The following is a 21,376-nucleotide window of genomic DNA, read 5'->3' as shown; positions in this document are numbered from 1 at the left end:
CAGATGATGCTGTAATTTACCCTCTAGTAAGGTCACCCGAAGACCAGTATCAGTTGCAAAGCGATTTAGAAAAGATTGCTGTATGGTGTGGCAGGTGGCTGTTGACGCTAAATAACGAAAAGTGTGAGGTGATCCACATGAGTTCCAAAAGAAATCCGTTGGAATTCGATTATTCGATAAATAGTACAGTCCTCAAGGCTGTCAATTCAACTAAGTACCTGGGTGTAAAAATTACGAACAACTTCATTTGGAAAGACCACATAGATAATATTGTGGGGAAGGCGAGCCAAAGGTTGCGTTTCATTGGCAGGACACTTAGAAGATGCAACAAGTCCACTAAAGAGACAGCTTACACTACACTCGTTCATCCACTGTTAGAATATTGCTGTGCGGTGTGGGATCCTTACCAGGTGGGATTGACGGAGGACATCGAAAGGGTGCAAAAAAGGGCAGCTCGTTTTGTATTATCACGTCATAGGGGAGAGAGTGTGGCAGATATGATACGCGAGTTGGGATGGAAGTCATTAAAGCAAAGACGTTTTTCGTCACGGCGAGATCTATTTACGAAATTTCAGTCACCAACTTTCTCTTGCGAATGCGAAAATATTTTGTTGAGCCCAACCTACATAGGTAGGAATGATCATCAAAATAAAATAAGAGAAATCAGAGCTCGAACAGAAAGGTTTAGGTGTTCGTTTTTCCCGTACGCTGTTCGGGAGTGGAATGGTACAGAGATAGTATGATTGTGGTTCGATGAACCCTCTGCCAAGCACTTAAATGTGAATTGCAGAGTAATCATGTAGATGTAGATGTAGAACATGATCTGATCCCTTTGGAATGTAGCGCAACAGCAACTTTCGCTGAGGTATACGGGGTGGAAGCGCTAGCCGTTCAAAACCATTCGACGAAATCTGAACGTGATCGAAGCAGAAAAAGGTGTTTATGCTCCTTCAGCCCTCTTGTTTCACGCCCTCCCGTGGCGTGATCCCGAGGGTGCATCATTCACACTTGCTTGAATATAAGGATCCCTCTAAGCCTCCCCCGCCCCCCCTCCCACACACACAGTTGATCAAAACTGCACGGCTTCTTCGACAGCCATTCAGCTGAGTGTCCCTCCACTGTAGCGCCTGCTTGTAGGCATGCAGAATTTAACGGGTGTCGAATGGGTTGCCTGCCCTCAGGCGCTTGAGCAGCATTCGGGTGCCCCTCAGCTGAATAGGTGTCGAAGTCTCTGTACTAGAACATTTTTGAAGTGCTCATGAAAGGTTCGCAGGTGGTACCGAGCTTGTTGCCAGTTACCAAACTGGGAAGTCTTATCAGGTCCCGTTTGCCGTTTAATTCACGCATGTGTCAATGTTGCACACCCTGTGATTAGGACACAGGAGGGCGCCAAACAGCAGGGCTGAAAGAGCATAAACACCCTTTAACACTTCAGATCACTTTCAGATTTCGTCGAATAGTTTTTAACGGACCGTAGTGCTTACACCCCGTATACCACACCGAAAACTGGTGTTGTGCTCTACTCCAAAGGGATCCGATCATGTTCAGTGAGGTTTCGGCCCCACGATGTTCTTAGAGAACGGTTGAATCATCCGGGGGGCGTCAACAGTGTCGAACTTTGTCAAGAACACCGTCCTGTTGCTCATCGCTCTGTGAACTGTCATTTCCATCGCGAAACTTGCCATTCCCTGAGGCCTTTTCGTGTCAGTACTGAGCAGACGTGTGTCTGAAACGATTTCCTCGGCTACCCATAAGAAAAACGCGTGATTTCAACTCTGCATGTCGCGGTTCTGACATCCATAACCGAGGCGTAAAGAGAAGGGCTGAAATGTGGGTAAGAGGGGGTATGATGGGATTTCCATCGTGTGACACTGCATTGGGCAGTTTTGTGGCGAAATCTGATGCTAATGTGACATAATTAACCCACCTTACACCTCACATGAACTTCAGAGTTGTGGCCTTTTTTACACATGTCCGAAGAGTCGCCGAAGCAGGGCGTCACGCTTTTTATAGATGAAGGCTGTAGGCACCTCTGAGCCAAGTTCCAAACTTCTGCGTCGCATTGGAAGACCATTTAAATGTGCATAATGTGTTACAGTAGCCAACACAGTTATGTCTTAGTTTCACACACTTCTAAACTATTCGAATCGTCAATCCTAATTTTCTATAGTATAACGCTACAAAGGGTGTTTGGAAACCAGCACTTTCGTTTGCGAAACATAAACAAAACTGCGTTTTATAAAATGATAAATTGTTTGCTTTCATACAAAACATAATCAAGACCTTCATCATGACGTTTATTTGTATACAGGAAGGGTCATACTGATGGAGAAATCTGATCTCGAGGCTGAGCGTGTCGCTCTGTTCGAATCGGTGATGCAGAATCAGCGGAGTATGAAAGAGCTTGAGAGCAATCTACTCAGTCGTCTCACTTCAACGCAGGTATGTACCCTAGTTCCGAGTCAGACAAATACAACATCCCCCAACGTTTCAAAAAGGAAAGAGTTCCAACATACACTGATTAGCCACAGCTATATCACCATCTCCATATCATAGTACTGTGCACGGCATTCGTGGTAGTACAACGGAAATGTAACAAAATTTATTTGATTGCCCCGTGTGTCCCATTCACACAAAATGAGGAAAGATATTCCTTTAAGCAACTGTGACTAAGGGAGGACTGTTATGGTGGTCCAGCTTTTCTGCGTCAAAATATGGAGCTCCAATGTAGAAACAAAACCGCAGTGTAGTGGAACGTTTCTTGGTAAAGATCTGGAAAACGTAAGCACTGTTACTTTTGATCTTGAGCAAATGCAGCAGAGATACTTTGAAAATATAATAGCATGTCTATGTGTTGCCCTTATCAAATCCCCGTAGCGTTCCATTTCGCTGCCTTCTAATCAGCATACTGAAACTCCACATTTGCTCTACGATGACGATAAGGGAGGAACGTTCGACAACATGGCAAAATATTTTTTTGGGAAATATGAGACTGTAATCACTGCATGGGTTAACATACACTGTTTAAAAAAATTTAGCTTTTTGCCAACCAATATGTTGTTTATGTCTGTTCTGCAATATTGTTTCTCCAGCTATCTCCTGGATTTAGACTGGTTAACCTCGAAACATCGTTGTTTCAAGTAAAGAGTTTTACAGAGAAATGACCCCGACGAGCAGTAAAACGTAAATTGTCATCTGCATCGATACTCTGCGAACCACTGTAAATTCCATGGCAGAGGGTAGAGGGTACGTACCCTTGTCCCAGTTATTAGGGCCTTTTCCCGTACCATTCATGTATAGAGCGCGGGAAAAATGGTTGTTAAAACGCCTTTGTGGTGCTGTAATTGATCTACGCTTATCACGTTTTATATGGGAGTGATATGTAGGGAGTTTTAGTATATTCTTAGTGTCATCACTTAAAGCCGGTTCTGGACACTTTGTTAATAGACTTTCTCGAGATAGCTTCCGTCTATCTTCGAGAGTGTTCGTACTACTTCATGTCACTATAGTCTGTCGGTAAACTGAAGAGCGAGCGAGCGAGTCCCCACTCTGCCAACCCAGCTACGTCACGAGGCGCTTCTACAGGCTGCTTCACAACGTAGTACCGGCCCTGCCGCGGCGCGCGATTTAAATCTGTGGCGACACCGTACACAGATACGTCTCGGCTGCGTTTTTTTTAGACAAATGCATTAAGACCATAAGGAATACAAAAGATGATAGCTTCTTTCGAAATACAACAATAGAGCAAATAATATTAACATAAGAACGGAAGTCAGGATTCTACCACAAACATAGAACCGAATGCCTGTTCATGTGAATATGGTATATGTTCCTCTACTGCTATTCGTGAAACGAACCGCACATAATTCATTCAATCTGTAGAATTTAAGGCTTGTTCTTACTTTGTGTTTCTACTGAAAGGTAGAAGTTTTCTTTGAGGGACTGTATTGAAACTTAACAATTCTTGCAACATGAAGAGTGTTTAAAAAGTAAGCAGAAATTTTTAATTTTGTGTGTTAGTCCGATTTGCACTTCTTTTTTGTCACTGTCTTCGTGAACATGTCTCTAAAGTATGTGTACAATGTTATGCATATTGGTTATTTACTCTGTTGTCAGTTGTCAAAAAGATTACATGTGTTTTGGTAGCATCAACGATTATTTGTTTTTTATAAAAATAGAATAGAGAATCTGTATCAAATTTTGTTGTAAGAATGGAATAAAATGTATGAAATTTCTAGAAATGTTGAATATTGCTTTTGGTGAACTTGTTATGAGTAAGCCAAGGGCATACAAGTGGTATAAACATTTCAAAGTGGGTCTTAAAGGGCAGCAGTTTTACAAGTATGGATGAGATTAAAAGTGATTGGAAAAAGAACTGGCATAAGTGTGTAGTATGTAATGGGGAATATTTTGAAGAGTATAACATTGCTGTAGACTAACAAATAAAGTTCTTACCAAAAAATAAAAGTTAATATGTAAGCGCACCTCGTATGTCAAGCTCTCTGCTTGGAAGTCCTGAATCGGGGTATGTGTTTCGAAGGAAATTTCAGCAGTGTTTGCAATAGCTATTGCGCACGTGTTTTAAGCAATATGTCATAGAATCGGGTGAATAGTGACCGAGACAGAGATTTGGTGTTCCATCAGCATCAAAGGTTTTACGTGATTTTGAAACTGTCTATAACGATGGGTTTCCTCACGAAATTATTAATTTCCTTAGTGGCGACTCCAGTAAACCATGCGGCTTATTTCCGCGTTTCTTCTTTATGCGTCCTATTGGGCGAGGCTGACGTTTGCCTAAATTGCAGCCATTTGGTTGGGAGTAGTAATATCAGCCAACAGTTCTTTTTGCGTCGCCTCTTTAACATACGCTGTACTAACATTAGAGACGATCGAACGCTCGTTACTCCGCAAATACCTCCTTTTCTTCGTATTCTGCACATTTTCTTACAATACTAGACGATTATCCATCACTTCCGGATATCGAAGTATATCAGTAAGTATACAAAGTTAACTCACATTGGCAACTAAAATCCCACTAACAGAAACGACGTATATCACTGCACGCCGATCTACACCGCTACAAAGGTAACGGGCAACAGATTTTGGGTGCCCCTGTAGTCCGGTGGCAGCGTTCTTCCGGGAAAGGCCACTTCCCCCACCAAAAGCGCTGCTCGCTCTTCAGTTTACAGACAGACTATACTAAGTGTTAACTCAAGTATTTAATAAACGTAAACATGGTCCACAGTAGGCTGGAACGTGATTTTTATTTAATCGTGTGATGCTTTTCCATGTTGGTTTTACAAGCACTTGACAATGACAAGTAGTCGAAATTAGCTAATCGCTCGATTGAATAAAAATCACGTTACAGCCAACTACGGACTATGTTTACGTTTATTAAGCATTTGTATGAGTTTACAGATTTCAGCTGTGACTTAACGCTTTTTCGTTTTTGGAATTGCACAATTTTACATTTTTGAATTTTCAAAGCAACCCGCCAATCATTGCACCATTTTTAAATTTTATCAAGGTCTGACTGAATGTTTGTACAGCTTCGTTAAGACTGTACTTCGTTGTAGATAACAGTATCATTTGTGAAAAGTCTGAGGTTACTATTGATATTGTCCGCAAGATCATTAATATACAAAATAACCAGCAAGGGAACCAACACACTTCCCTGGGGTGCACCCGAAGTTAGTTCTACACCTGTCGGTGACTCTCCATCGAAGATAACATGCTGTGTCCTGTCTACCAAGAAGTCCTCAATCCAGTCACATATTTCGTCTGATGCCCCACACGATCGTACTTTCGATAATAAGCGAAGGTGTGGTACTGAGTCAAATACTTGTCATAATTCGAGAAGTACTGCAGGTACCTGACTGCCTTGATCCATGGCTTTCCGGATGTCATGTGAGAAAAGTGCAAGTTGGGTTTTACATTATCTATATTTTCGAAATCCATGCTCGTTGGAATGGAGCAGGTCGTTCTGTTCTATATACCTCATAATGTTTGAGTTCAGATACGTTCTAAGATTCCACAACAAATGGATGTCAAGGATATTGGACGGTAATTTTGTGAATCACTTCTGCTACAATTCTTGTACGCAGATGCGACCTGTGCTTTTTTTCAAACCACTGGGCACAGTTTTTTGTTCGAGGGATCTACGATAGATTATAATTCACAGAGAGACTAATTCAGCCGCGAAATGGGCATATAATCTGATAGGAATTCCACCGGGCTTTCGAGCTTTATTCAGTTTTAACGAGACTCTAAACGCCACTGACACTGATACTTATTTCACTCATCTTTTCAGTGGTGCGTGCATTAAATAGGAGAATTAAGTACTCCTGGGTTTTCCTTTGTGAAGAAACATTTGAAAACAGAGTTAAGCATTTCCGCTTTTGCTTTACTAGTCTCTATTTCAGTTCCTGTCTCGTCCATACGTGACTGCGCATTAAATTTGGTGCCACTAATAATCTTTACATACTACTAGAATTTCTTTGGGTTTTATGAAAGATAATTTGACAATATTTTTCTACAGTAGTCACTGAAGGCTTCACTCATTGCTCTCTTGGCTGACAAACGCGTTTCATTCAGCATCTCTCTGTCTATAGCCCTATACTTTTTATATACCTATTATGCAGTAGTCTCTGTTTCTTTAGAAGTTACTTTACAGTAACTATGCGCCGTAAAGGATTTCTCCCATTATGAACTGTCCTACTGGGTACATATCTATCCAGTGTACGGTCAACTATTCTTTTAAACTTGAGCCTAAGTTCCTCTACGTTCTACTCTACTGAGCTAAAAGTTTCAAGTTCCTCATTGAGGTATGACACTATTATTTCTCTTTCTAGTTTGCTGAACAAGTAAATCCTTCTGCTTGTTTAGTTGTCCTTTGTGTTTTGATATGCATTGTTGCTATAACTGCGTCATGGTCATTGATACCCGCTTCGATGTGGACATCCTCAAAGAAGTCACGTCTGTTTGTTGGTATTAGATCTAATACATTTCGATCATGAGTGGGGTTTTGAACTACCTGTTCTAGCTAGTTTTCAGAGAAGGCACTCAGTAACGTTTCACAGGATGTTTTGTCGCGCCCATCACTAACAAAACTATAACTATCGCAATTAATTGTCGGATGATTAAGGCCTCCTCCAGTAATTACAGTATCATCAAAGAACTTACGTACAAACCAACTGAGATTATCTCTAAAAGGGGAGAATCTGGTAGTCGATAGAAGGATCCTATTATAATTTTTTGCCGCCCTTGGTACTGAGTCTTGTCTAAATAATATCACATGCAGCTTCAATTTCTATCTTGTTGGATTTCAGTTTCTTGTCTACTGCGACAAATACACCACCTCAATTTCCCACTTCCCTATCATTTCAGTACACTCTTAAATTTTCCCCAAAGATCTCTGCTGTAAACTTCAGGTTTTAACCAGGTTTGTGTGCCTAATATTATGTGAGCTTCAGTACTTTCTAGGAGCGCTTCAAACTTTGTTGCGAATGCTTCTGCATTTAACCGCCAGGGTTTTGATGATCTCATCTGTGGGAGGCATTTCTTTGCATCTTAGACTGACACTTGTGGGTTTCTCACAACTACCGTTATCTTTCTTGGATGGAGGCCCCTCATCCAAAACCTACCAGGGTAGCTATCCCTGATTTGCAGTGCACACCTGACCCATTTAGGGTAACCCTACTACTCTCAACCCTATGGCGCAGGTCACAGACTAACGTGTCACAGGGCCCTCGGCTTTTCTGGTTCAAGGCATTCTCTCGACTAAGAACCAGGGCGTCACCATCTGTTCTGGGAACAAGGCTGCCGAGTATGAGCTTCCTTGAAACTTGCGAGCAAGGCTGGTATCATCATCCATATATGACCTCGGAGTCTAGAAGACAGGCATCATTTGTTCTAACGTACACCACAGTGTGTAGTTGGTCACACACTGTTTCCTCAGTGTTTGCCGGAATAGCCTCTTCAGCATGCTGAAAGGGGCCTCCAGCCATACACACTGAGAATTCCTTCCCTTGCCATGCTGACAGTTCCCTAAGTGGTAGCATTATCCGCCATACATTTGAACTGACGACGATTAATAGACCACTAACCTTTTGTGGTTGCCTTCTCTTGACATGGGACAAAGCAGGTTTCCCCAAAACAGGCGAAGTGAGTTCCACTGTCTCAGTTTCAGTTTCAGTGAAAGGCAGCACCTCTAACGTGTTTGCTAGAAGGATCGGTATAACACCAGGAGTCCTCCCTGGTCCCTGTCTACACTATACAGGACGCCTAGACGCAATACTGACAAGCCACTGAAAAGTCAAGTGGATGGGTATGAGGGGCTAGTAGTTCCTGCAGAAGAGACAGCGTCCACAGGAGAAGTTAGTACTTGAGGTATTTAAATATAGTTTGAAAAAAATTTTTGTCAATTGACCACGGCTTCGATTGCACTATGGCAACCTTCATCAGAATAAAAAATTATATGGAATGCATGTAATCACGCCATGGTTTAAAACTTCTGAGCAAAAGTGCCATCGTCAAACAGAAATGTCATAGGAATAAAAATTAAAACGTAGAAGTATAAAATAATTGTCAGCCATGTTGTGGCTTGGCAAGACAGCCAAGTCACTAGGAGGAAGCCGAAAAGCACGCGTTTAAGCTCACGCAGGCTGGCGTGAGGTCTGGAACAGGTAAATTAATTGAGACTAGCAAATAAAGTACGAAGCTGCTGGAATACTTAACTTTAATCCATAAGTGGTGAACATAGCTCTTGACGGTACATGCATCACAAGATAAATAGCAAATGATAATGGCGCCTTGCTAGGTCGTAGCAAATGACGTAGCTGAAGGCTATGCTAACTATCGTCTCGGCAAATGAGAACGTAATTTGTCAGTGAACCATCGCTAGCAAAGTCGGCTGTACAACTGGGCCGAGTGCTAGGACGTCTCTCTAGACCTGCCGTGTGGCGGCGCTCGGTCTGCAATCACTGACAGTGGCAACACGCGGGTCCGACGTATACTAGCGGACCGCGGCCGATTTAAAGGCTGCCACCTAGCAAGTGTGGTGTCTGGCGGTGACACCACATTCCTCCCCCGCAAATCGGCGAACGGTTGTGTTATAAGGCTTCCGCCCGCCGTGGGGAGGACCCCATGTTGACGTATGCGACGAGGTGGGGAGCCTAACAACAGGCGAGGCTGTGCCACCCGCACCCTGCCATTCGGTCCGAGGGGAGCTAGGAAACGCCTGAAAACCTAGTCCAGGGTGCACGCCAACATGCGGTGTATGCGCCCGTATAGAGACAGGAGGTGCCGAAGGGTCGACCTCCATCGGGTCGGGGCACCCGACGGGCGAAGACGCCATGTGGTCCGGAGCGGGCAAGAGGTCCATGGCGGAGGACAACTGGTCGCGGGAAGCGATTGGCGGCGCGTGACCCAGGGAGGCGCCCGGCGGTTGCAGCGACGCGTCCACGGCGGGCGTCGCCGGCGGGAGAACAGGCAGCGGCGCGTCGCCATGGGGCAAAATGGAAGGCAGCGTCGGTAACACCTGGGGATGAGGCGAGCCAGTAGATGGGTCCCCAGGGCGCTGACCGGACGGCACCGTCGCTGAAAGCAGACGGGGAGCGGCAGAACCCGTGCGACGACAGAGGCACAGTTGATTGAGATGCCGACGCACTTGACCAGAGGCCCCCAAAACCAGATACATAGCGCGGCCGAGGCAGCGAAGAATGCGCCCTGCGAGCCAACGCCGTGAACCTCGATAGTTGCGATAGTATACAACGTCGCCTGGAGCAAAAGCAGGTGGCTGCCGCTGCACAGGAACCTGATGCGGCGGATGTAGCAAAGACATCAAGGGTCGATGAGGACGACCGTGGAGCAACTCAGCCGGCGAGCGACCATCTCAGGGCTGAGAGCGATACGAGGACAAAAAGAGCAATAACGCGTCCTCCCGAGAATAAGACTCTTTCAACTTCAACATCTGTGAATTGAAAGTCCTGATCAAACGTTCAGCGGCACCGTTTGACTGTGGCGAAAACGGCGCGGACGTCAGATGTTGAATACCATTGGCCTTGCAGAATGACTGAAATTCTGCGGACATGAATTGTGGGCCATTGTCGGAAACAATAGTATGTGTAAGACCTTCAATGCAAAAGATAGCGGATAACGCTTGGATGGTGGCAGATGACGTCGTGGAAGACATCCGGACAACAAAAGAAAAATTACTGAAGGAATCGACAACAACCAACCATCGAGCATCCCAGAACGGACCAGCAAAATCGATGTGTAAGCGGAGCCAAGGAGAAGTGTCTGTTGACCATGCAAAGAATTTTCGCGGCGGTGCGGATTGTTGTTCGGCACACGCCATGCAAGAAGAGCACATATGCGTAATCGCAGCATCGATTCCGAACCAAGTACAGTGCTGACGAGCAAGTTGTTTCGTTCTCACTATACCCCAATGTCCTTGGTGGAGAAGCCGTAAGACAGAGGACTGTAACGAACGTGGAACCACGACCCTGGACTGACCATTATCAGAACGCAACAGCAAAACACCACGTCGAACAAAAAGTCTCACCTTGTGAGCAAAAAATCGGCGAACCAACGGATCCCCGATCCGTGACTTTGACAAGGGCCATTGAGTAGCAACAAAACGCAGAACGGTAGCAAGGACAGGGTCAGCAGCAGTGGCTGTAGCTACACGACGAAAATCAATCGGAAACGATTCGACCACGTCATCGGATTCCGAATCAAGGAACATGCAAGCAAGTTCGGAAGAATCAAATGCTCTATCCTCAGCAACAGACAAACGGGACAACGCATCGGTGTTTCCGTGTTTAGCAGTGGACCGATACAAGATATCGTAGCGGTACTGCGAAAGGAAAATAGACCAGCGAATGAATTTCTGCGCTGTACGTTGAGGTACAGGCTTGTTCGGATGAAAAAGCGATGTCAAAGGTTTGTGGTCCGTGATGATGGTAAAGTGACGACCAAACAAGAAATCATGAAACTTAGTAACACCAAATACGAGAGCCAATGCTTCTTTCTCGATCTGTGAATAATGTCTTTGCGCAGACGAGAGCAATTTGGACGCAAAGGCAATAGGGCGATCGTGCGAACCATCTTTGTACGCAAGCACAGCACCGATCCCGAAATCCGATGCATCTACCATCGACAAAAGGGGTTTCTGGGGATCGAATGGCGTAAGGCAAGTATTGGAAAGCAACGCCGATTTCAACTGGTGAAAGGCGCGTTCGCATTCCGTCGTCCAGACGAACGGAACACCTTTACGGCATAAGCGATGAAGCGGAGCTGAAATGGAAGAGGCGTGGCGCACATAGCGATGATAATAATTGATTTTTCCCAGCACACTCTGTAGCTGCTTCAAATTCTGCGGCGAAGGCAAGTCTTGTATGGCACGGAGGTGCTCTGGACTGGGATGTATGCCTTGGGCATTGAGTACGTGGCCCAGATAGGGTAAGTCACGAGCAAAAAACACATTTATCCTTCCGCAAGCGAAGATCATTTTGTCGCAAGACCTGAAATAATGTTCTGAGATTGGCTAAATGTTCTTCTTCCGTCTTTCCGGAGATCACAATATCGTCCAAATAGTTTGCTGCAGTAGGGACCGACGCACAAACAGTTTGTAGATATTGCTGAAACAATGCAGGGGCGGATGCACACCCGAATGGCAGTCGTTTGGATCGATACAAACCAAGATGCGTGTTAACCACTAAAACGCGCTGGGATTCTTCGTCCACCGGTATTTGCAAGTACGCATCTGCTAGGTCCAACTTCGAAAAATATTTACCCAGGCGCAGTTTGTCAAAAAGATCTTCCGGGCGGGGTAAAGGAAAAGTTGCAATCACTAGTTGTGGATTCACTGTTGCCTTGAAGTCCACGCAAAGTCTCAGTTTTCCGGAAGGCTTTTGCAAAATTACTAAGGGTGATGCCCAGAGAGAAGCCTGCACACGTACAATTACACCTTGTGATTCCAAGTCATGTAATGTTTTTGCAACCTCATCACGCAATGCGTGGGGAACATTGCGCGCTCTGAAAAATTTTGGTTGCGCGTTTACTTTCAGTTCCAAATGTGCTTCATAGTTCTTAGCGCAACCAAGGCCCGGTGCAAAAATGTCTGCAAATTCTTCACATAGATGAGAAACACTGGCTGAAGGCACAGTCTGGTTCACTGATAGGACCTGATTTACTATAGACAAGTTAAACAACTGAAATAAATCGAAACCAAACAAATTCACTGCAGAAGAAGAACGAAGGACGTACAATGACACAAGTTTTGTTTGTCCCTTGTATGTTGCAAGAAGGCTGCACTGTCCTAACACAGGGAGCCCGTGACCTGAATATGTAGTTAGCTTAACATTTGCGGCACGCAACGGAGGTGTGCCCAGCTGTCGGTACGTGTCTTGATTGATCAATGGAACTGCAGCTCCAGTATTGAGCTGGAACGGTATCACTTTGCCATGAATGTCCAAGTCTATAAAAAGTTTATTGTCCTGTTGACGACAAGAGCGACTGTCTCGTGCAACGTGAAACGACACTGGTACAGAATCACTTGCGACTTGACGGGATTGCCGTCGATGTCGACGCACACTAGTTGTGGGACGAACACAGTCACTGTTAGAGAGAGTGGCACTGGGCGGAGTGGAATGAACTATATGAATTTCCATTGCCGAAGCTTCACGAGCCTGAGTATTCTTGGTTCGATTCCGATTCTGGCGCGAAGCAAAGGGCCTGGAATGGTTGTGAGTGTCCGATCGGAGCTTTTTCTGGCAAACACTCTTAACATGTCCTTTTTTATTACAGAAAAAGCAAATAGCCTGGCGTGACAGGCAATTCTCACGCTAATGTCTAGTAGCACACCGCGGGCATGATTTTAGCACTGCATTTGCTTGCTTGGGCGGCACACGTGGCGGAGAGCCTGGTGGCAGCTGCGCGGACAGGCGCGAGGGCTGTTTACTTTTCCGTGCAGCTCGCCCGGCGGGCCGGGTAACATGACACACGGCTGGCGAAGTTTCAAATGATTCCTGAGCAAAGTGAAGTGTGTCCTACTGATCTCATATGTCTATCACTTGTTGAAGGGAGGGATTGACTAGTTTCAAAATCTGTTCCCGTATACGGACATCAGAAATTGCAATTGCATCACGTACCATAGAATCTGAATAAGGGAGTCCACATTGACACTCAAAAGCACAATCCCTAGTAAGGACTTGCAAGGTTGCAACCCACTCCCGATTAGTCTGACCGGCCGTACGTTTTGTACGAAAGAAGGTATACCTTTTTGCAACTACATTGACTGATTCTTTGAAATATGCATCTAATGCAGACAAAATTTCTTCGTAGGACAGCGTTGCCACGTCGCGTCGGGAAATAATTTCACTATCACACGGTATGTGGACACGCCGACGCACGATAATAATAAAGGCTGCCGCTCATTACCTCGAATTCTGTAGGTGGCGAGATGGAATCCAAATTGGCGTGACCAGTCCGTCCAGCTTTCCAGCGCCGCATCAAAAGGACGAAAATGTGGTGCAACTGCGTGTTGTGGCTGCGGGAGCGGTGGAGCGGCGGCGGCTGCATCGTTTTGCATTGCACGTTGACCCTGGACGAGCTGTCCAAGGGCATTCAGCAAGGCCTGCGTCTGCTGATTCTATAAGCGATAAAATTCGGACAGTACATCTGGAGATTGTGGCGAAGCCATGACACAAGTAAATTAGGCTGTATCAATACGCAAAATCCTCGTCATCAAATTGTTGTGGCTTGGCAAGACAGCCAAGCCACTAGGTAAGCTTTCTGAAGTCGCACCCATTATTCCATTTTCATTTTCAACAGTTTTCAATGGAAATGAACGAGGAGTATGGAGACTTCATATATTACTGAAAAGTACGTTACCTAAGTTAAGGGGCATGCCTGGAACGATTTTTCTATTTATTTTTTTCTATTTATTTTTTCTACTGTTGAATTTATGAAGGAAAATGGAGTGCAGGAACGAAAATTAGAACATCCGTAATGGATTGCAGACTTTGCATTTTAAGTGGTCTTGACCACACATCTTGCCAGCAGTAAGACACTGCAAGGTAACTCCTTTCTGATTTCATGGAGATGCATTTAAAAACAAAATCTGACATAGACAATCCAATTTCCTAAGCTCACTGGTGTTAAAGAAAACTGATGGTCTGAAGAATTCATCATGGCCCTGCAAGAATTACGAAAGTTTTATAAATACTTTGAGGACATTTGTTTGCGAAACCTTTTGCGTTTCAGTTGAAAGCGCCACTGTGCATGTGCAGATGTCACCAATTAACGTGCAAGGTAATTCTTTCTACGATGAAACTGTTCAGGACGTCTACATTGCTTTTCCTCAGGTAGATTTTTCAAGTCTCCATAATGAGGTTGCAAAAGAGCTACAGTACGATTTCACGATGAAAATGGAGTGGAGTCCCATCCTGCTGAGAGACGAACGGAGAGTCCGATTGCATTTGAGGAGTCAGCCATTGCTGCAGCATATCCAAGTAGGAATATCGAGTGACAGTGCTCTCGGCGAAGAAGAATGGCCCGTACAGATTTCGACGTGACAAGGCACAAAACAAAACTTTACCTTTGGCGAATCACGCTCAAATTCAATGATTTGCACAGCATTGAACAGCTGTAGCACACACTTGTTTTTGTCGAACTCCAACACACAGAAAGCTCGCTCCGCACCTGAACTCACCATGTTTGCGACTAGCGCTGGCTATCGGCAAATTACCAAACTACGCTGAGGCGGTATATATGAAATAAAAAAAACTTCAGGGTTTGTCTTCAAAATGACAAATGGGTGATACCTATACAATGTTTGGTTCTTGTGCAATAAATAATTGAAAGTGTTTCCGGACTTTATGTACACCCTATATTTCTATCGGCATATTTGTATTAAAGACTTTTTCGATTATGAAACTAAATAAGCCACGATTACGTAGTAACTTGTGTGTGAAACTCTGCGAAATTGTCTGCGTCTGTCTGTATGCCGAGAGTGTGTACCAGATAAAAATTATGCCTTCAGCTCGCCGAAAATAATAAATTAAGACTGAAAACTTATTTTTGTGATCTATGCTGTTGAGAAATGCGAAATGTAAAACCGAGCTGAATGAAGTACGACTGCTCTTCATTTAAATGCATCACGTTTGCTGTTTTCCCCTCTTCCCCCGCCTCGCGCTCAGACAGCGCGGCGTAACGGTGGGGGAAATGTGAAGCGAGGCTGAGTGCTTTGCCACTCAGGTCCAGCAAAACCCATAAGCCGAAATCTTGGTCACCTCTAGTGTAGTCCTACACTGTGTCGCAAAGCTGCCATTATTTATGTAAATCTCGGAAATCCCTTAACTTGTGGACACAAGTGTATTTTAAAACATCCTTTTAAAGCCATTTTGGTACAGCAGAACTCACATAGGTTCTGTTTTTAATGATAGGGCAAAGACAACAGACATAGCATTCTTATGGCCCCAGCCTTTTATAAAGATTGCGCTTAAGTCGTTTTAGTACCCTTTCTGACAAACGGAAACCAGAATTTTATGTCCCTACGTGATTCACTGTGCATCAAGTGGGGTATCCTCTGCTACAAGGCAATCACACAAAATAGTTTATGTAAATATAAGGACCGCGTTTTACGATTTTTTACACAACCAATGAATGGAAACATTTTTTGGTGCAAATCATTATATTACTTTCCAAAATATTTGCCTTTAATTTTTATACAGTTTTTAATGCATTCAAACCAATCATACACTGATCATCCTGAACATATGACTGTCGACCTACTATCGATATAAATCCGTCCAAGTGATAGCAGCAATACCTGGCGAGAAATGGCTGCTAATCAGACACACACGTGGTGCATTTAATATCAGTGGGTGTGCTATCCTTGTGTAGAGTGGGGAAGGCACACAATCTATCTGAGTTTCACGGAGGACAGATTGTGATGGCCTGGAGGCTCAGAACGAGCAGTTCAGAAACTGCATAACTTGTTAGGTGTTCGAGGACTGCTGTGATGAGTGTCTTCGACATGTGGTGAAACCAACTCCAGATGTCATGGTGTTGAGCGGCTGCCCTTCATTACAGATGGCGGACGTCGTAGGCTGGACAGACTGGTGAAACAGGACAGGCAGCGAACTGTGGGGGAACTGACATCAGACGTCAATGCTGGGCAGAGTGCAAGTGTGTCTGAACACACAGTTCACCGAACACTCCTAAAATGGCCTCCATAGCTGGCGTCCCATGTATGTGCCAATGTTACAACCATGACATTGGCAACTACGACTGAAATGGGTACGTGACCATTCACACCGTACACTGGCACAGTGGCAGAGTGTTGCAAGGTCTGGTGAATCCCGATACCTTCTTCATCGTGCCGATAGGCGGCCGCGAATCCGTCGTCTTCAGGGGAACAGCTCCTTGACACCTGTGCTGTGGGATGGAGACAAGCTGGTGAGCCGCGCGGAGTGGCGACGATGTTTGAGGCGTAATCTCACGGATATAGCAGCCCCTCCCGCCGGAGATTCGAGTCCTCCCTCGGGCACGGGTGTGTGTTGTTCTTAGCATAAGTTAGTTTTAGTTAGTATAAGTAGTGTGTAAAACAAGGGATCGACCACCTCAGCAGTTCGGTCCCTAAGGAATTCACACACATTTCAAGATTTGAACAAGCTGGTGAGAACTGCATTATGCGCTGGGAAACACTCACATGGGCATCCATGCATCCAGTGGGGCTCGTACAAGGCACCATAATGGCCAAGGAGTATCGTACATGGGTTGCAGCCTATGTACGTCCCTTCGTGAAGATCATGTTTCCAGATGGCAGTGGCATTTTTGATCAAGATAATGCACGATGTCACAAGGCCAGGAGTGTGATGGAGTAGTATAAGGAACACAGTGGCGGTTTCCAATTGATGTGTTGTCCTCCCCAACTCGCCAGATCTGATTCCGATGGAACGCATCTTGGATGTAATTGAACATGGCAAGAGAGTTCACCGTCCCCCCACCTCCCCCCCCCCCCGCCCCCCCTCCCGGGAATTTAAGGAAATTAGGTGACTTGTGTGTGCAGATGTGGCGCCAACTCCCTCCAGCGACCTAGAAGTGCCACACTGCTTCCAGGACCCCACCGTTACCCGCACCAAAGGTGAACATATTGGCTGTTAGGAAGGTGGTCATAATGTTCTGGCTGATTAATGTAAATACATTTTCCACTCTGATGTTAGTACCTCAAAACATTGTGTTGGAATGACTGAACCGCTACTTGCGATGATGAAAATCACAGTTTATGTGTTTTTGTTTGATAGAAGGGAACAAAAGGAAGTCATTAGGCCATAAATCATGTGAAAACAGGCGATGATATTGTATAAGGTGACCTGCCAGTCAACGAATACCTTAGAGTTCATAACAAAATTTCGTTTTGAAATTTTCCTCTTATGCTTTTCAACAAAGATACCAGTGTGAGTTATTGCAGTATGTACGTGCTAACCAAGCCTGTCTACGTCTACGTCTACATCTACGTGATTACTCTGCTATTCACAATAAAGTACCTGGTAGAGGTTTCAATGAACTACCTTCAAGCTGTCTCTCTACCGTTCCAATCTCGAACGGCGCGCGGGAAAAACGAGCACTTAAATTTTTGTGTGCAAGCCTTGACTTCTCTTATTTTCCGTGATGATCATTTCTCCCTATATAGCTGGGTGCCAACAGAACGATTTCGCAATAGGGGGAGAGAGCTGGTGATTGAAATTTCATGAGAAGATCCCGTCGCAACAACAAACGCCTTTGTTTTAATGATTGCCACCCCAATACACGTATCATGTCTGTGGCACTCCCTCCCGTATTTCGTGATAATACAAAACGAACTTCCTTTCGTTGTACTTTCTCGATGTCATCCGTCAGTCCCACCTGATGCGGATCCCACACCGCACAGCAATACTCCATAATTGGGCGGACAAGCGTGGTGTAAGCAGTCTCTTTAGTAGACCGGTTGCACCTTCTAAGTGTTCTGCCAATGAACCGCAGTCTTTGGTTTACTCTACCCACAACATTATCTATGTGATCGTTCCAATTTAGGTTATCTGTAATTGTAATCCCTAAGTATTTAGTTGAATTTACAGCCTTCGGATTTATGTGACTTATTGCATAACCGAAATTGAGCGCATTTCTTTTAGTACTCACGTGAATAACTTTACACTTTTCTTTATTCAGGGTCAATTGCCACTTTCAGCACCATGCAGATATCTTATCTAAATCATTTTGAAATTCGTTTTGGTTATCTGATGACTTTACATGACGGTAAATGACAGCATTATCTGCAAACAATCTAAGACGGCTACTCAAATTGTCTCCTATATCGTTAATATAGATCAGGAACAACAGAGGACCTATAACACTTCCTTGGGGAACGCCGGATATTACTTTTGTTTTACTAGATGACTTTCCATCTATTACGACGAACTGTTACCTTTCTGATAGAAAATCATGAATCCGGTCGCATAACTGAGGCGATATTCTATAGACATGCAGTTTAGTTATAAGATCTTGTGAAGAACGGTGTCCTTCCGTAAATCTAAAAATGTGGAATCAATTTGACATCCCCTGTCGATACCACTCATTACTGCACGAGTATAAAGAGTAAGTTGTGTCTCACAAGAACTATATTTTCTGAATCAGTGCTGATTATGTGTCAATAAATTGTTTTCTTCGAGGTACTTCAAAATGTTCGAATACAGTATATGTTCCAAAACTCTACTGCAAATCGACGTTAGCAATGTGAGCCTGTAATTCAGCGTATTACTCCTACTTTCCTTTTTGGGTTATGGTGTGACTTGGGCAAATTTCTTGTCTTTGGGTACGGATCTTGTGAATCGCGCACAAATGGACAAAACATCTGAACTGTCTTCTCAAGCTCAGGGTGTTAAACAGACATTCTAGATAAATATGAACCTGGCCCTGTAATGCATTTAATATTAGGTGCAATACAAAATGCTGCTGTCACGTAACTAGAATGCATGAATTAATAAAAGTGAAAGGTTGGGATCTATTCTAGAAAGACAAAACAGCTATTCCCTTTTCCATTCTACATATAATTTATCACTATGCTTTCTGGGGTCAAGTGATACACAATAATTGTGTTCAGTTACTTCCAACACTCAGTAACAAAATATTTAACTCTTGGACATACTTAACTGGGGATTATTAAAACCGTTATCTCTCCATATGAAAAATTTTATCACATGAAAGAATAATTAAAAATCTTCATTAGCTAACTTACGTCTTCGATGGCATAGCTGGTCAATGCACTGAGTTGGTGGAGAATAATTATACTTTTTAAACCAATGAAAACTCTCATGTACTCAATGTGAGGGTAGGTTAGTATCTTAGCTTTTGATATTCAGTGTTCAAAGTGAACACAAGTCGGAGTGGGCAAAATCTCGACTCAACATTTACTGTGGCCTAATGCGTGATGGTACTTCACCAAGCGGGATCTGTAACGGCGTTGCCTCCACGCTGGATCTGAAACGCTAATTCCCTACTTTGGCCTTGACTGACTTCACTCAGTCTAAACTTTCCTTCGTTCTGTAGAACATTAATTTTTCCCTAGTCGAAATAATGGCTATTGCAAACTCGCTAAGGGTTGGAGCAATGTGCACAATTTCTTTGCCCGCAAAAATTCCCGCAGGAATAATGAACTACCTCTTTGCTATCTGTCAGCATGACACATGAAGCATATTGTCCACACTTCGCAGAAGCAAAGCTCTCAACGCCCTCGCTATTCTCCATACACTTGTACGGTCCACCGTGAGACGAGAGAGATTCATCAGAAATTTTAGTTCTCAAAATGCTTTTATATAATGGGGATCTCCCCGCCATGTCGCATCTGCATCACCCAGCATGGATTCAGTAAGTCACTGTCTCGTTAGAGGTGAATTTTATTTTTCTTGACAGGTCACTGCCTAGCCCTGTTAAAGCTGTCCAGCCACTTACCCTTGGCCCCAACCGTATTTATGTTAAAAGTCACAAAGTATTGTTCTGGCCTTATCCCTTTCTGCGCTGAAGCTCTCTGTTCTCTTGTTAAGTGGGGTTTTCAAATGCCATTAACCACCTGCTCGATTCGTCAACAAAATGTGTTTCACTTTACCTTACTTATGCATGCTCCTGTCCTTATATTGGTAGATATTGTTTTGTTAGTTTTCGGTACATGAGATTATGGCAGTTGCTTTTTGTTGATGTAATATAATTATTATTTTCTGTGGATGTCATACTGCATCATACTCTCATTATGGATCAAGCTCATGTAGTCCAAAAAATCCAGATGCCTTAGAGTCTTTCTGTGGGTGGGCGGTTGTATATAATTGCTAAATATGGAGCTATTGTATCAGCATCTTCTGAGAGGAGCATGACTGGTATACAATCTGGACTGAAGGTCTTGGCTTTATTAAGTGATTAAGCTGCTTTGCTACACCGAGGATATCTACTTCTATGTTTCTCATCTTGGCAGTTGTTCTTGATTTGAATTCAGGAACATTTACTTCATCTTCTTCGGTGAAAGAGTTTCGGAAAACCGTGTTTAATAACTCTGCTTTAGCGGCACTGTCATCAGTTACTTCACTGTTGTTGTGGAAATTATTAAAAGCATGTCGCATTGAAGTACACGCTGTATTTCGAACTTCTGCAAAACTCTGCCAGTCTTTTGGATTTTATGTTCTTTTAAATTTGGCACGATTTTTTCGCTGCTTCTGCAACAGCAACCTAACCCATTCTGTGTACCATGGGGGATCAGTACCATCACTTATTAATTTACATGGTATATATCTCTCAATTGCTGTCGATACTATCTGTTTGAAATCATTCCACAACTTTTCTACGCTTACATGATTAGATCAGAAGGAGTAAAGACTGCCTCTTAAAGAGGGCTTAAGAGCATTTTTATCAGATTTCTTAAATAGATATACTTTGCATTTCTTTTTGATAGTTGTGTGTGTCTAGGTATTCAGCAGAGTAGCAACTGCCTTGTGGTCGCTAATCCCTGTATTCATCACGATACTCACTGTTGCTAAGAGGTCAAGTACGCTTTCGCAACCATTTACGCTTTGAGTGGGCTCATGAACCAATTGTTCAAAATAATTTCCTGGCAAAGCATTCAGTACAATTTTCGATGACGTTTTATGCCTGCTGCCAGCTTTAAACATATAATTATTTCAGCATATCGAGGGTAGATTGAAGTCACCACCGACTATATTTGTATGAGTAGGGTAGTTGAAATGAGATTGAAGTTTTCTTTGAACTGTTCAACAGCTATATATTCTGAGGCGGGGGATCGGTAAAACGGTTCAATTAATAGTTTAGTCCGATTTTCAGATATAGC

At 43.8% G+C, this 21,376-nt stretch overlaps 1 protein-coding gene across 1 annotated transcript in view; it reads left to right on the top strand.

Annotated features, from left to right (window-relative positions):
• LOC126471528 (dynein axonemal heavy chain 5) overlaps positions 1-21,376 on the top strand; it is a 1,073,018-nt gene that overhangs the window by 862,123 nt on the left and 189,519 nt on the right. The window contains exon 60 of the mRNA XM_050099754.1: positions 2,312-2,442. Within this exon, the coding sequence (XP_049955711.1) occupies positions 2,312-2,442 (131 nt within the window). The remainder of the gene's footprint in view (positions 1-2,311; positions 2,443-21,376) is intronic.

The sequence above is a fragment of the Schistocerca serialis genome, chromosome 3 (assembly GCF_023864345.2).
Source record: "Schistocerca serialis cubense isolate TAMUIC-IGC-003099 chromosome 3, iqSchSeri2.2, whole genome shotgun sequence".
Lineage (NCBI taxonomy): Eukaryota > Metazoa > Arthropoda > Insecta > Orthoptera > Acrididae > Schistocerca > Schistocerca serialis.
The sequence above is the reverse complement of the archived record's forward strand: the minus strand, read 5'-3'. Positions and strand labels throughout refer to the sequence as shown.